A 14,946-nucleotide genomic window follows, 5' to 3' on the forward strand; every position below is an offset into this window, starting at 1 on the left:
CGGGAAAGGGGCCAGTCCAGCACCTGGTACCACCCTTGGCCATCCTGTGGGCCGTCTAATCCCACAACCCACAGGTACCTGGTTCCACATGCGCTTTGTGGTGCCCAAGGGATGAGGGTGATTCTGGGACCTACCCCCTGCTCCCTAGTCCCCAGCCTTTCCCAGGGCTGGGAATGTTTTCCCCAGAGGCCTAGGGTGGCAGGAAGCCAAGTCCACACCCGGTGAGGGCGGGCGCCCCCAGGGCCAGAGGCCGGGCACTTACCAGATGGAAATACTTCTCCGTGTCCAAGTCTTTCACTGTGAGATGGAAAACACAATAAATAAACAAGAGAGAGGAGGGGAGACAAACAGAAATGGAGACATTAAGATGGAGAGAGGCAGAGAGAGAGATCCAGAGAGACACCGAGAATGAGATAGAGGCAGTGAGAAACAGACACATATGAGAAAGGAGAAACAGAGGGACAGAGAGAGAGTCAACAGATGGACAGGGGAAAGACCCTCAGAGGGGAAAAGGCTGGCTGCCCTCACCCCCTCCACTGCCCAACCCAGACCTCCTAAGTTGTGGGGACAGGCCCAAGGTCCTGCTCCTGACCTCAGGAGGGGACCCTGAGATGGCGGGAGCCGAGGACCCCATGCCTGGCAGCTGGGCAGCTGGGCCTGGGGAGCCTGACGGTGTGGATGGGGGGTGGAATTGAGGCAGGGACACAGCCTGAAGCCCAGATGCACAGACCAGCTCCCCCTCCAGCCTGGCAGCTGCCCAGACCTCTTGAAACCACATCCCGCCCTTTTGGGGCCTCTCTCTGGCTGCCCGCAGGATACTATCCTGAGGAGGCCTGGCTACAGGCCCTGCCCAAGCAGTACTGGGGCAGAGGGGCTGGCCTGGCCCTTGCCCCAACCAAGGAGACAATAGTCCGGCCCAGTCCTGCCTCTTAAAGCCTCAGGTTCCCTATGATGACTGCTCAGAAAGAGCCCAGGCCTGGCCTAGACACCCTCCCCATGTCCACCAGTGCTACCTCGGCCCAGTGTGTTGTCCTTCTTGTCTGTGAGGCTCATGGCCAGGGAGGCACCTTCGGGGATCTGACAGGAGGGGAGAGGCCGAGGTCAGAGGTCAGAAGTTAGGGAGGGTGGAAGTGGGGGATGGGTGGGGCCGGGGCCCTCACCTTGTAGTGGGCCAGTGTGTTGAGCTTCTTGCGGCCATCTTCCACCACAGACGTGTCATCCAGGTCCCGGAGGATATAGCTCTGTGTGCTCGAGGCGAACCACTCTGGGGGCAGGGAGCAGGGTGTCAGGGGCAGGGAGCTGGCTGGAGGGCGCAGCACCAGCCTGGGCCCCCCAGGGAGAGGTCTCTTGCTCTCTCTGTGGAACCCAGGGCAAGCCATGCCTCTCTCTGAGCCTCTATTTTTCCATCTGTAGAATGGGGAGGAGGAAAAAGATCCAGAGGAGAGGGTATGGTGGGCACAGAGCAGGTTTAGAAATGTCCTCATTTTTGACATTGTTACTTTATTAATGCCAATGAAATAAAAGGTACCACGTGTGAAAGGGATCACATACCTTCCATGACCCCACTGTCCTTAGATACAGACTCTGCCCTTCCAGGATCTGGGTGACTGAGTGCCTGCCCAACCTCATCACCTACCCTATCCTGGCCCCGGCCTATCAGCCCTGGCGAGCAACCTGCTGTGAACAGTCACTGCACCTAGCACCTATTTATCATCAGAACCTGGTGCTTGCAACAGGGCCTGGACACACCAGGTGCTATGAAAAGCCTGTGGTCATAGAACGAATGTTCTCAGCTTTTTGATCTAACTAGAACTCCTATGCATCCTTCAAAACCCACTCCAACTCCCCCTCCTTGAGGAAGCCTTTCCTGAATACTTTTTGCTGTTGTTTGCAGCTTGCTCACACTGCAGTACCCGTCTCCCTGCCAGAATAGGAGCTCCCTGGTGATGGGCATCTTGTCTGATCATCCATCTCCATGTCCCCGGTGCCTCAGTTAATGTACATTCACCAACTGAAAGGAGTATACAACCAAGGCAAGGGACAGCTCCCACTGGAGCAGCCCAAAGGCTAAGGCCCGCCACCCGGCCCCTGCCCACCGAGGTCAACGTCCTCCGCGCGTGGCCACTGAGAGTAGGGCACATTCTTGCAGAAGGCTTCCAGAATCTTCTCTTTGACCTGTGTCAGCGTGTCTGTGTCCATGGCCCGCACACTCAGCGAGTCCATGCCACAGCCCTGGAAGGACACGTTCAGGTTCTGCATGAGACAAGAGAAGACAGTCAGCAAGTCCCTTCCATCGCTACCCAGGGCCCAGGCAAGGCAAGAGCCTGCCCAGGGCGGCTGGGTCACGATTAAGGTCAGGATGCTCCGGGCATGCAGGTTCCCCTCCCAGTCAGCCTGGGAGATGGTTCCCACCTTGCTGCCAAGCTAGCTGCCCTGGTCCCGCCCAACTCACCCGGGGCTTGGCCTCAATGTTCTCCCGCAGCAGCCACTCCTCGTTGAGTGTGTAGCGGGCCTTGCCTGTGATGGCATCAATGGAGCCCTTGTTGATCTGCTGCTTGATGGCACACAGGAGCAGGAAGAATGGCTCCCCAACTGTTTCCTGGGGTGTGCACAGGGCTGTCAGAGGCCCAGCCTGCCCAGCCCAGCCCGCACTGCCTCCCTGCCCACCCTCCATGTTCCAGGTCCCAAGCCTTTGGCCATGCTGTGGCCCCCACCTTGAATGCCTTCACCACCCCTTCCGCTAACACCTCCACACTGTGTAACATCCTCCTTTTGGATCCTGGTGTCATTCTCCCACATCTCCCTGCCTCCTGTCCACTACACCCCCTCCCGCCCCCTGTGTCTCCATGGATTCTAAGGTGGAAAACCACTGTCTGGGGGCAGGCACATTCATTTGGTCATCCCAGCAACTCTTCCAGGCATGGGATATCCCCCTCGCTGCTGAGGCTCAGAGAGGACAATCAACCTTCCCAGGGTCACCCAGTGGGGAGGTAGCAGAGCTAGACTCGAGCCCCCAGATCAGCTGGCTCCCAGGCCCGTGACTCTGCTAAGCCACCCAGGGTGAGTTTAGGGAGAACTAGAACACGGAATGTGGTGTCAAATCACAAGCTGGTGAGTAGAGAGAGTCTTGGGCCAGGCTGGGCCTCATACCCCAACCCTCCCGCTAAGCCCTCAGACCCGAGCTTAGGGTTGCCTCTTCCAGGAAGCTACCTTGAGCCCTCTAACCGGGTCCAAGGCATCGGTGGTGGAGTGCCACTGTGTGGCATTTATCGCTCTGTATTTTAATTGCCATTTCCACACCTGTCTGCTCTAAGCCTGGGGGAGTCTTAAGGGCTGGGACTGGGCCTGATTTATCATGTGAACTCAGAGCTGTGGCCCAAAGGCACGCAAGGGAGGGTTTGATGACCAAGACAACAATCTTTCAGAACAAAGCCCGGTGACAGTCTCTGTTCTGCCCTGAGCTTGCTCCGAGCCCCAACAGGAAGCCAGGCCAGGCCTTCCCTGAGCCTCAGTTCCCCTGTCTGTATAATGGACCCTCTAGGACTCTCCTTGCTCCCTGAGCCCCTCTTTCCTCATCTGCACAAAGATGACAGAGTTGACGTGACATGGGCTTGGGAGATGGTGGTCCCCGCTGCCCTGGTGGTGCAGCTCCGCCCCCCTCACCCGCAGACAGCTGTACATGCAGATGGACATCCAGTTGGTGAGCATCTTCTCAACCACAGACTCTGTGCGCCGCAACATGAGCTTAGGGTTCTTGGCAGCCGAGGCGTCGATGAGGTCCACCAGCAGCTCCTTCATGATGCCCGTGTAGTACTCGAGCTTGCCGTGGAGCGCGATGGTCAGCAGGGAGGCCAGGCTGCACCTGCGGGTGGGTGTGGGGCATCAGCACTGGCTGCAGCCAGAGGCCCTGGGATCTGAGGAGTGGGAGGAGGGGGTGCCGGTGTTGCCTCGTGGGCCTGGCGAGCCCAAGTATGCCTGTGTGGGTGGTGCCTGGCAGATGGGTGGGCACAGCTCAAACCCACCTGGAGAAAGGGCCACTTTCTCTAGCATCCACAGTAACCGCTGTGCCCACGAGCCTAGACCTTGGGCATCCAGGCCCAGAAAAGTCAGGAAAGGGCCTGGTGCTGGGTAGATGCCCGTTGCCTAGCGGGCAAGGTGATTTGCAAACTGCCCCAGCCAACCCAGGACGGGCTGTGTGGCCTCTGAGAGGCCCCTGTCCCTCTCCCAGAGCCTTGCAGCCTGACCTGTCACGCACTGCAAAGTCTTTCTGTTGCTCCAGCGCATGCACGAAAACAATGAGGAAGTGCTTATTGTTGAGCAATGAGGAGAACAGGCTGATCCCCTCTTCCATGTTGGGCCGGCAGCTTTCCGGGATCTGCGGAAGCAATTGGTGCTGGGAAGTCCACAGGGGTTTGGTGCCTCTACCAGGCCTAGGAGTCAGCACTTATAATGCCCTGAATGTCTCCTTGAATGCCTCCTGGGATGGGGAGCTCACCACCTTTTCATGGTAGAGGTCTCTTAACTCCCCATGACTGGGAATAACGGCTCAATTGAGCTGAAAAATGGGGCTCACAGATCAAAGGTGCCTGGAGGTAACCCAGATTCCTTCTACGTGAGAACCTCTCATTTTCCATTCTCTAAGCAGCAGATGGAGTGGGATATCCAGAAGGGCCCAATCCTCTCTCCTCACTACCTGGCTTAGGGTCAGCACTTACCACACCCTGAATGGACACTTGAATGCCTCCTGGGATGGAGGGCTCATTATCTTACAATAACTGACTCCTTCCTCCCAACTCCTGGTGATTCGGACCCGTGGATCAGATGAACAGGAAAGCGGGGCCCAAAGAGGGGTGGGTTGGCTCTAAGTCATGCACCTGCATGGGGTACTCACCTTCCATTCTCCCAGCAATGGGTGGGTCTCCTGCACCGGGGCACTGCCCTGGGAGTTGAGGGTCTGGGAGGGCAGCACATAACGTTCTTCATAGAGAGAGGAACACTGTAGGGGCAGACCACCCCCCAGCATCTCAGCAGGGCTGCGTCTCCCCTCACCAGCACACAAGGGCCGCTCAACAAATGCAAAGGGATGCCTTGTCAAGGAAGAAGAGGCAGTAGGCCATGCGCAGGGCCTTAAGGGTCCAGAGACCCAAGGGGCTTCATGGGGGAAAGGAAAGGGTGGAACCTCACGACACGAGGTGTGGCAATGCACAAGGCTTAAGAGGAAGCAAAAGCAGCTCAGTGGGGAACGGGAGAAAGCACAGAGAGGCCAGCGGGAACTACAGCGTGGCCTTGTTTGGGCTGCCGCAGGGTAAACAGTGCAGAAGGGCAAGAAGCAGGGTAGTGGACACCAGCACATATGCTCTTGCTGGGCCCGGGAAGGGAGAGACAGGGCAGCAGCCCCTGGAACGCAAAGAGGGGTGGGAGGCTTGAGGTAGAGTCCCGTGGGCAGGAGGAGGGGACCTGGAGACCAAAAGCCTGACTGGGAAGGGGCCCACCAGGGCTGAGAGAGGCTGGGGGGGCGGGCACTGGGGGCTAGGAGAGCCCCCTTAGTGAAGGGAGAGGCAGGCCCTACCCGCCAGGAGAGTGGGGCTAAGAGCCGGCTTCCATACGGACAGTTAAACATCAAATGAATAGAGAAGAAGAGTGAGAGGAGAAACTGGGACCCCTCCCTTGGCAGGCGAGGGCAGATAGCCAGGGCTGCCATAAATGTGCATGCAGGTTACGCATTGCTCAAGGGGTCCACGTAGCACCAAGTTTTCCCATCTGCTTAAAAGTGCCCTCTAGGTTGGCATGGCTCAGAAAGAGATCAAGGAACCCCTGAGGTGACTGGCAAGGGTGCCGGCTGACCTTAGGGAAGAAGGTGCGGGTCACAAAGTGCTTATACTCCAGGAAAGGGATGCCCTGGCTGCGGTTCAGCTCCTTGGTCAGATCAGTCATGTCTGTCTGCAGCTCGGCAAACCCTGGTGGATACGCAGGGAGCTGTGAGTAGATCCTGAACCCATTCCCCAGATGGGAAAGCCAAGGTCCACAGTCCCGCATGCTCCCCACCCACTACCTTTTCGGATTTCCTCTCGGATCTGAGATTCCATCTCCTCCATCTGCAGCAGAGTCTTCTGCCAGTAGCGCTCTGCACGGCGGCTCTTGGTACAGAAGACAAACAGGGCTGCAGGCAGTAGAGAGGCAGGTCAGGCCTGGAAAGCCCTTTGGAAAACAGTTGTCGGCACATGGCAGTGTGCTGGGCCTGGGCCTGGAGTGAGAGGTCCTGCTGGCTTCCTGCTCCTCTGGGCAGGGTGTGGGAAGGTGGACGGTTGCCCCGGCCTACAGTCCTCCCCTCCCTGGTGGGCTGAAAACTCCTACAGGGTAAAGGGTTGGGGAACGCCCTGGAAAATAACTCTGATGTCCCATTCTTATAAAAAGAAGCGGTGTGTGTGTGTGTGTGTGTGTGTGTGTGTGTGTGTGTTTAAACTAGTGGTAAACATTATAAAATAAAGGTAGTGGGTCAAACACTTAGAAAACAAGTATGAAGAGTAAGACAAAAGTAGTAAAATTAATTAAAATACGATAATTAGCTAAGAGATACATAAAACAAACAGATGTAAAGTGTGTCATCAAAAATATAAAATGGGGGAGAGTAAAAAGATAAAGCTCTGGAATGTGCTCAAAATTGACTTAATATCAACTTAAAAGAGACTGTTATTATAGGGGTGACTGGGTGGCTCAGTTGGTTAAGTGTGCGATTTCAGTTCAGGTCATGATCTCGCTGTTCGTGAGTTTGAACCCCGTGTCGGGCTCTGTGCTGACAGCTCAGAGCCTGGGGCCTGCTTCGGATTCTGTGCCTCCCTCTCCCTCTGCCCTTCCCCTCCCCTGCCCATGCTCTGTCTCTCTCTCTTTCCAAAATAAACATCAAAAAAATTTTTTTAAAGAAACTGTTATAAACCTAAGATGTTATATGTGAACCTTGCAGTTACCACAAAGAAAAAACTTATATAAAATACACAAAAGAAAAAAATCTAAGCACACCACTAAAGAAAGCTGTCAGACCACAAGGAAAGAGGGCAAAAGAAGTAAGGAACAGAGAAAAACTACAAAAATAGCCAGAAAATAATGAAATGGCAATAAGTATGTACCTATCGATAATTACTTTAAATATAAATGGACTGAATTCTCCAATGAAAAGACATGGATGAATGGATACAAACCAACACAAAAACAAGATGCATCTATCTGCTGCCCATGAGAGACTCATTTCAGAAGTGTGGGGACACAGGCTAAAAGTGAAAAGAATATTCCATGCAAATGGAAACATAAAAAAAGCTAAGGTAGCAATACTTCCATCAGACACAATAGATTTTAAAACAGAGTCAATCCAACAAGAGAATATAACATTTGTAAATATTTCTGCACCCAACATGGAAGCACCTAAATATACAAGGCAATATTAACAACCTAAATGGAGAAGCAGACAACAACATAATAATAGTCGGGGACTTTAACACCCCACCTACATCAATGGATAGACAACACAGACAGAACATCAATAAGGAAACATCATCCTTAAATGACGCACCGGACCAGCTGAACTTAACAGATATATACAGAACACTCCATCCAAAAACAGCAAGTGACACCTTGCTCAGTCTGGGTGGCTCAGTCTGTTGAGCATCTGATTCTTGATTTTGGTTCAGGTCATGATCTCATGGTCGTGAGATAGAGCCCCATATCGGGCTCTGCATGGGGCCTGAAGCCTGCTTAAGAGTCTTTCTCTCCCTCTCCCTCTGCCCTGCCCCTGCTCACATGCACTTTCTCCCTCTCAAAATAAAATAAAATCTCAGGGCGCCTGGGTGGCTCAGTTTGTTAAGCATCTGACTTCGAATCAGATGATCTCATAGTCCATGCTTTTAAGCCCTGCATCAGGCTCTGTGCTGACAGCGCAGAGTCTGGAGCCTGCTTCAAGTTCTGTGTCTCCCTCTCACTCTGCCACTCCCCTACTCACGCGCTCTCTCTCTCTCTCTCTCTCTCTCTCTCTCTCTCAAAAATAAGTAAACATTAAAAAAATTTAAATAAAATCTCAAAAACCGCAAAATACATAGTCTTTTCAAGTGCACATGGAACATTCTCTAGGATGGGTCACATATTAGGCTACAAAACAAGTCTCAATAAATTCAAGAAAACTGAAGTAATATCCAACATCTCTTCTGACCACAACAGCATGAAACTAGAAATTAATTACAAGTAGAAAATGGGAAAAGGCACAAACATATAGAGACTAAGCAACATGTTACTGAATAGCCAATGAATAAATGAAGAAACCAAAGAGGAAGTAAAAAAAAAAAAAATACATGGAGGCAAATGAAAACAGAAGCATGGCAGTCCAAAATCTTTGGGTTGCAGAAAAAGCCATTCTAAGAGGGAAGTTCGCTAGTGATACAGGCCTCCTTCAGGAAATGAGAAGTCTCGAATGACCTAACTTTAAAGGAACTAGAAAAAGAACAAAGCCCAAAGTTAGTAGAAGGAAGGAAATAAAGATCAGAGGAGAAATAAATGAAATAGACTGAAAAACAATAGAACAGACCAATGAAACCGAGAGCTGGTTCTTTGATAAGAAACAAAATTGACAAACCTTTAGCCAGACTCATCCAGAAAAAAAAAAAGGACTAAATTAAATCAGAAATGAAAACAGAAATTGCAACTGATACCACAGAAATATAAAAGATAACACTGTACGTTACACACCAACAAATTAGACAACCGAGAAAAAATGGATAAATTTCTAGAAATATACAATCTTTTAAGACTGAATAATTAATAGAAAATCTGAATATACTGATTACTAGTAATGAAATTAAATCAGTAATTTAAAAACTCCCCAAAACACAAAAGTCCAGATCCAAATGGCTTTACAGGTGAATTCTATCAAACATTTAAAGAAGAGTTAATACCAATCCTCCTGATATTATTCCAAATAATTGAAGAGAAAGGAATACTTCCAGACTCATTTTATAAAGTCAAAACCAGATAGAGACTACAAAAAAAGAAAATTACAGGCCAATATCACTGATGAACAAAGGTGCAAAAAATATTAGCAAACCAAATTCAACAATACATTTAAAAAATTGTACACCATCGAGGTGCTTGAGTGGCTCAGTCAGTTAAGTGTCTGACTCTTGATTTTTGGTTCAGGTCATGATCTCACAGTACAAGGGATCAAGGCCTGCATCAGGCTCTGCACTGACAACATGGACTCTGCTTGGAATTCCTCTCCCTCTCTCTCTGCCCTTCTCCCATTCATGCTCTCTCTCTCTTTCAAAATAAATAAATAAATAAATAAACAAACAAACAAACAAACAAACTTAAAAAAAAAGAATCACATACCATGACTAAGTAGGATTCATTCCAGGAACACAAGGATGGTTCAACACCCACAAATCATACAACATGATACACCAAATTAACGTAAAAATGAAGCTAGAAATCATATGATCATCGCAATGGATGCAGAAAGAGCCTTTCACAAAATTCAACATCTACTTATGATAAAAACTCTCAACAAAGTGGGTATAGTGGGAATGTACCTCAACATAATAAAGGCCATATAGGACAAACCCACAGCTAATATCAAACTCAATGGTGAAAAGCTGAAAGCATTTCCTCTAAGATCAGGAAGGATGCCCATTCTCATCAATCTTATTCAACATAGCACTTAGAAGTCCTAGCCACAGCAATTAGGCAAGAAAAAGAAATAAAAGGCGTCCACATTTGAAAGGAAGAAGTAAAACTGCCACAGTTTGCAGATGATATAACATATGTAGAAAGCCCTAAAGATGCCACCAAAAAACTATTACAACTATTAAACGGATTCAGTTAAGTCACAGGATACAAAATTAACATACAGAAATCTACTGTGTTTCTATATACTAATAAAGAACAATTCAGAAAAAGAAATAAGAAAACAATACCATTTACAACTGCACCAAAAAGAATAAAATGCCTAGGAATAAATTTAACCAAGGGGGTAAGAAATCTGTACTCTGAAAACTATGAGACATTGATGAGAAAAACTGAAGATGACACACACAAAAAAGAAAGATATACCACGCTCATACCTTGGAAGAAGTATTGTTAAAATGCCCATACTACCCAAAGCAATCTACAGATTCAATGCAATTCCTATCAAAATACCTATGTTATATTTCACAGAACTAGAATAAAGTATCCTAAAATTTTCAGGAAACCACAAAAGACCCCAAATAGTCAAAGCAATCTTGAGAAAGAAGAACAAAGCGGGAAGGATCATGCTCCCATATTTCAAACTATACCACAAAGCTATTGTAACCAAAACAGTACGGTACTGGCACAAAACCAGGCGTATAGATCAATGGACTAGAAGAGAATCCACAAGTAAACTCATCCTTGCATGGCCAATTATTCTTCAACAAAGGAGGCAAGAATATACAAGAGGGAAAAGACAGTCTCTTCAATAAATGGTGTTGGGAAATCTGGGCAGCCACATGCAAAAAGAATGAAACCAGACCACTTTCTTACACCATATACAAAAATAAAGTCAAAGTGAATTAAAGACTTAAACGTGAGGCTTGAAACCATAAAACTTCTAAAAGAAAATATAAGCAGCAAGCTCTTGGACAGCAGTCTTAGCAATATTTTTTTTGGCTATGTCTCCTCAGGTGAGGACAACAAAAGCAAAAATAAACAAATAGGATGACATCAAACTCAAAAGCTTTTGGACAGTGAAGGAAACCATCCACAAAATAAAAAGGCAACCTATTAAATGGAAGAGGATACTTGCAAATGATACATCCGATAAAATGTTGATATCCAAAATATATAAAGACCCATACAACTGAATAACAAAAACCAAACAACCTGATTAACAAATGGGCAGAGGACCTGAGGAGACATTTTTCCAAAGACGACACAGATGGCCGACAGACACATGTAAAGATGCTCGACATCACTCATCGTCAGGGAAATACAAATCAAAACCACAATGAGCTAGCACCTCACACCTGTCAGAATGGCTCGGATCAAAATGACAAGAAATAACACGTGTTGGCAAAAATGTGGAGAAAAGGAAGCCCTGGTAAACTGTTGGGAGGAACATAAATTGATGCGGCCACTATGGAAAACAGTATGGAGGTTCCTCAAAGATAAAAATAAAACTGTCCTAGGAGCCAGCAATTCCACTTCTGGGTTATTCATCTGCTGAAGAAAACAAATATACTAACTCAAAAAGATACACGCATCCCTATGTTCACTGCAGCATTATTTACAATAGCCAAGACGTGTAAGCAAGCTGAGTGTCCCTGGATAAATGTGTGGATAAAGAAGTAATGGTATACATACATAAAATATTACTCAGCCCTAAAAAAGAATGAAATCTTGCCATTTGTGACAACATGGATGGATCTAGAGGATATTACACCAAGAAATAAGTCAGAGAAAGACAAATGTTCTGTGATTTCACCTATATGTGGAATCTAAAAAAACAAAACAAACAAAACAGAAACACTCATAGATACAGAAAACAATCTGGTGGTTGCTGGAGGGGAGGGATGTGCAGGAATAGGTGACATAGGTAAAGGGGATGAAAAGGTTCAAACTTCCACTTATAAAACACATGTCTTGGGGATGTAATGTACAACATAGGGACTATAGTCAATAACATTATAAGAACTTTGTATAGTGACAAGGCAACTACATCAAAATACTGAATCACTGTGTTGTGCACCTGAAACTAACATAAAATTATATGTCAGTTAAAATAAAACAGGGGTCTCCCAGGCTCAGGATCCTTGCCAGGTGCGGTGGCACATGCATGTAGTCCCAGCTACTTGGGAAGCTGAGGCAGGAGGATTGCTTGAGCCCAGGAATTCTGGGCTGTAATGTGCTATGCCGGCCAGATGTCCGCACTAAGTTCGGCATCAGTATGGTGACCTCCCGGGAGCGGGGGACCACCAGGTTGCCTAAGGAGGGGTGAACCGGCCCAAGTCGGAAATAGAGGAGGTAAAAAAAAAATAGGGGTGAACAGTGGCTTTCTTTGGGTGAGAGAATAATGGGCGATTTCTTCTCTTTCTGCTTTTTACCATTTTCGATTCTTTCTACGATGACCAGGTGTTAACTTGTGAATTATGAAACATTTAAAAGGTGACACAGTAGTATTATATTATAATCCCTTACTGGGGTGGGGAAGGGGGAAATATACACACACACAGATGACCCTTGGACAGCTGGGTTTGAACTGCACAGGCCCACTTACCTGCAGATTTTTAAAAATAAATACAGTGAGTACTGAAAATGTATTTTTTTCATCCTTATGATTTTTTTTTTCAACGTTTATTTATTTTTGGGACAGAGAGAGACAGAGCATGAACGGGGGAGGGGCAGAGAGAGAGGGAGACACAGAATCGGAAACAGGCTCCAGGCTCTGAGCCATCAGCCCAGAGCCTGACGCGGGGCTCGAACTCACGGACCGCGAGATCGTGACCTGGCTGAAGTCGGACGCTTAACCGACTGCGCCACCCAGGCGCCCCCTTATGATTTTCTTAATAACATTTCCTTTTTTCTAGTTTACTTTATGGTAAGACTGTAGTATATAATACATATAAATACAAAATGTGTGTTGATTGTTTATGTTATTGGTAAGGCTTCCAGAAACAGGAGGCTATTAGTAGTTAAGTTTTGGAGGGAGTCAAAAGGTATACATAGATTTCGGACTGGGGGGGGGTCAGCGCCCCCAGCTCTGTGTTGTTCAAGGATCAACTGTATCACCTTTACAACCATCAGTGTTTTTTTTTTTTTAATTTTTTTTTCAACGTTTATTTATTTTTTTGGGGACAGAGAGAGACAGAGCATGAACGGGGGAGGGGCAGAGAGAGAGGGAGACACAGAATCGGAAACAGGCTCCAGGCTCTGAGCCATCAGCCCAGAGCCCGACGCGGGGCTCGAACTCACGGACTGCGAGATCGTGACCTGGCTGAAGTCGGACGCTTAACCGACTGTGCCACCCAGGCGCCCCTACAACCATCAGTTTCATAGTGGGATAGCCTACCAAATGTGTAGGTTAAGCTTCCCTTTTAAGCTCCTCCAGTAGCCCCTTACTGGTTCCGGGACAAGGTTCCAAGTTCCTCTGCCAGGCAGTCAGGGCCCACAGCCTGGACCCAGCGCATCCCCCAGCATCTATCATCCTCCACCCACCTGTGCCGCAGCCAGGGCACATCTCTCAGTGAGTAACCCACCACCAAGCTTTTGTTTCAGCTGTGTCCCCAGCCCATCACTCCTCTTCTCCTATCTGCCAGTCTTCTGAGGGGCTGGGACAAGGTGGGGGCAGGTGTGCCCTCCAAGGTGTCACAAGAATAAGTCTCCTTACCAACCACAGAGAGCAGCAGCAGGACACTGCAGATGACGATGGACACAATGATGGCGGTCTCACTGCCCCCCAGCTGCAGTGTGGCAATGGTCTGGTTGAAGTTCCCTACCTGGATCTGGGCAGAGGCAGGAGGAGGGAGCTGTAGCTTCCCCAGACTTGTGCTTTGGCTCCTCTCCTCACTAGCTGTGGGGTCCTGGGCAAGTCACCTAACCTCTTTGAACCTCAGAGGCCACATCTATAAACACAGAGATAACCAGGCCCACCTCCTGGGGATGCTGTGAGGGCTAAAGGAGATGATGCTTGGCTAGCCCTGGAAGAGAGGGGAGACTCAATATGGGCTGTGTTTATTACGATGGCCTGGGAGGGGCAGTGGAGGAGCCGAAGGCAGGGCAGTTCACAGGGCCTGGCTGCTGTCCCCAAGTATCTGGAGGACTGTCTGATGACCAGGGAAACAGGCAAAGGCTGAGGATTCAGAGGGCATAACTGGGACTGGGGTGCTGGTGAAAGGGAGCTTTGGCAGTCAGACCCGTCCTGGGCGGCATGTGCTGCCTTGAGAGGGAAGGGGTTTCCCGTCCCAGGAGGCATGCAAGCAGGTACAGCATAGAAAAGGTCTCATTTCTGGCCCCTCTCGGCACTCCTCCTGTATCCCTCCCCTCCGTGACTCTGCACGTGACTGGCAGCCCAAACTTGATGTGGAGCATCAAGTGGAACAAGGGAGACTTCTAACGGCCTCTGAAAGTCCAGCCCCATCAGGCCTATCTGGGGCCAATCACCGCTCTGGAGCAGGTGACTAAGTTCTTGGGCCTCATCTGTCAAGTGGGGATGTAAAACTCCACTTGGCGTCATCCACTGAGCATGACAACACTTAGCTCTGATACGCTGGGTGAGGGGCAGGGCTGGGGGCCAGGTCTGCCTCCACCTGGGGTTCCCCGTTCACTCACTGTGATGGGCAATTGCCCCTCGGCCGTGCCCAGGGACTCGTTGACCGAGCAGTGGATGACTCTATCCGAGACGATCTGGATGTCACAGGCCACTTGGCCTATTTTGATCCGGTACTCGTGGCTCTCGAGCCCTAGGCTGTCCTGCTCCTTCTGAAGGAACAGAGAGGGAGTGCTTGCTGAGGTCTGCGGCTGAGCCCGGCCCCGCTCACTCCCGCACTGGTACCCACTGGAACTCACATGGATGACCAGGGTGAGGGGCTCCCCGGGGTGGTGCTTGATCCACTTCTCCCTCTTGGCCGTGGAGAACTGTGGGTCAGGGAGGTAGTCCAGGCGGAACCTGCTGCCCCGCCGGGCCTCCTGGGGGTCCAGCAGCTCCTCGGCTACAGCCACCTCATCGGTGTAGGCCCTTCCATTGATGAAGAAGTCTACCGGTGCTGATGCATTGCTCAGGGCCCCAGGGGACGGGCAGGTGATTAGGGTGGAGTTGAGAACTTTGCAGAGCTGGTAGGGAAGGGCCAGGGCCAGGGCCAAGGTTGAGGATGGACAGACGGGCAGGAGAAACAGGGAGAGATTGAGGTTTAAGGAGACAGAGAGAGAGAGGGAGAGACAGAGACAGAGAGAGAG

General features: G+C 49.4%; 1 protein-coding gene across 2 annotated transcripts in view; it reads right to left on the minus strand.

Annotated features, from left to right (window-relative positions):
- The window catches only part of PLXND1 (plexin D1), a 60,534-nt gene that overhangs the window by 5,091 nt on the left and 40,497 nt on the right, over positions 1-14,946 (minus strand). Inside the window, exons 18-30 of one of the 2 annotated variants that reach the window (XM_045493890.1) lie at positions 14,560-14,823; positions 14,323-14,472; positions 13,382-13,496; positions 6,053-6,160; positions 5,845-5,957; positions 4,892-4,954; positions 4,245-4,375; positions 3,664-3,862; positions 2,453-2,599; positions 2,097-2,253; positions 1,161-1,264; positions 1,014-1,077; positions 263-297 (exon numbers count right to left, since the gene is read on the minus strand). In XM_045493890.1, the coding sequence (XP_045349846.1) occupies positions 263-297; positions 1,014-1,077; positions 1,161-1,264; positions 2,097-2,253; positions 2,453-2,599; positions 3,664-3,862; positions 4,245-4,375; positions 4,892-4,954; positions 5,845-5,957; positions 6,053-6,160; positions 13,382-13,496; positions 14,323-14,472; positions 14,560-14,823 (1,650 nt within the window). Of the gene's footprint in view, positions 1-262; positions 298-1,013; positions 1,078-1,160; positions 1,265-2,096; positions 2,254-2,452; positions 2,600-3,663; positions 3,863-4,244; positions 4,376-4,891; positions 4,997-5,844; positions 5,958-6,052; positions 6,161-13,381; positions 13,497-14,322; positions 14,473-14,559; positions 14,824-14,946 lie in introns of both variants that reach the window. The other variant, XM_045493889.1, reaches the window with a different exon arrangement.

This window comes from Leopardus geoffroyi, chromosome A2, assembly GCF_018350155.1.
Source record: "Leopardus geoffroyi isolate Oge1 chromosome A2, O.geoffroyi_Oge1_pat1.0, whole genome shotgun sequence".
In the NCBI taxonomy this organism is placed as follows: domain Eukaryota; kingdom Metazoa; phylum Chordata; class Mammalia; order Carnivora; family Felidae; genus Leopardus; species Leopardus geoffroyi.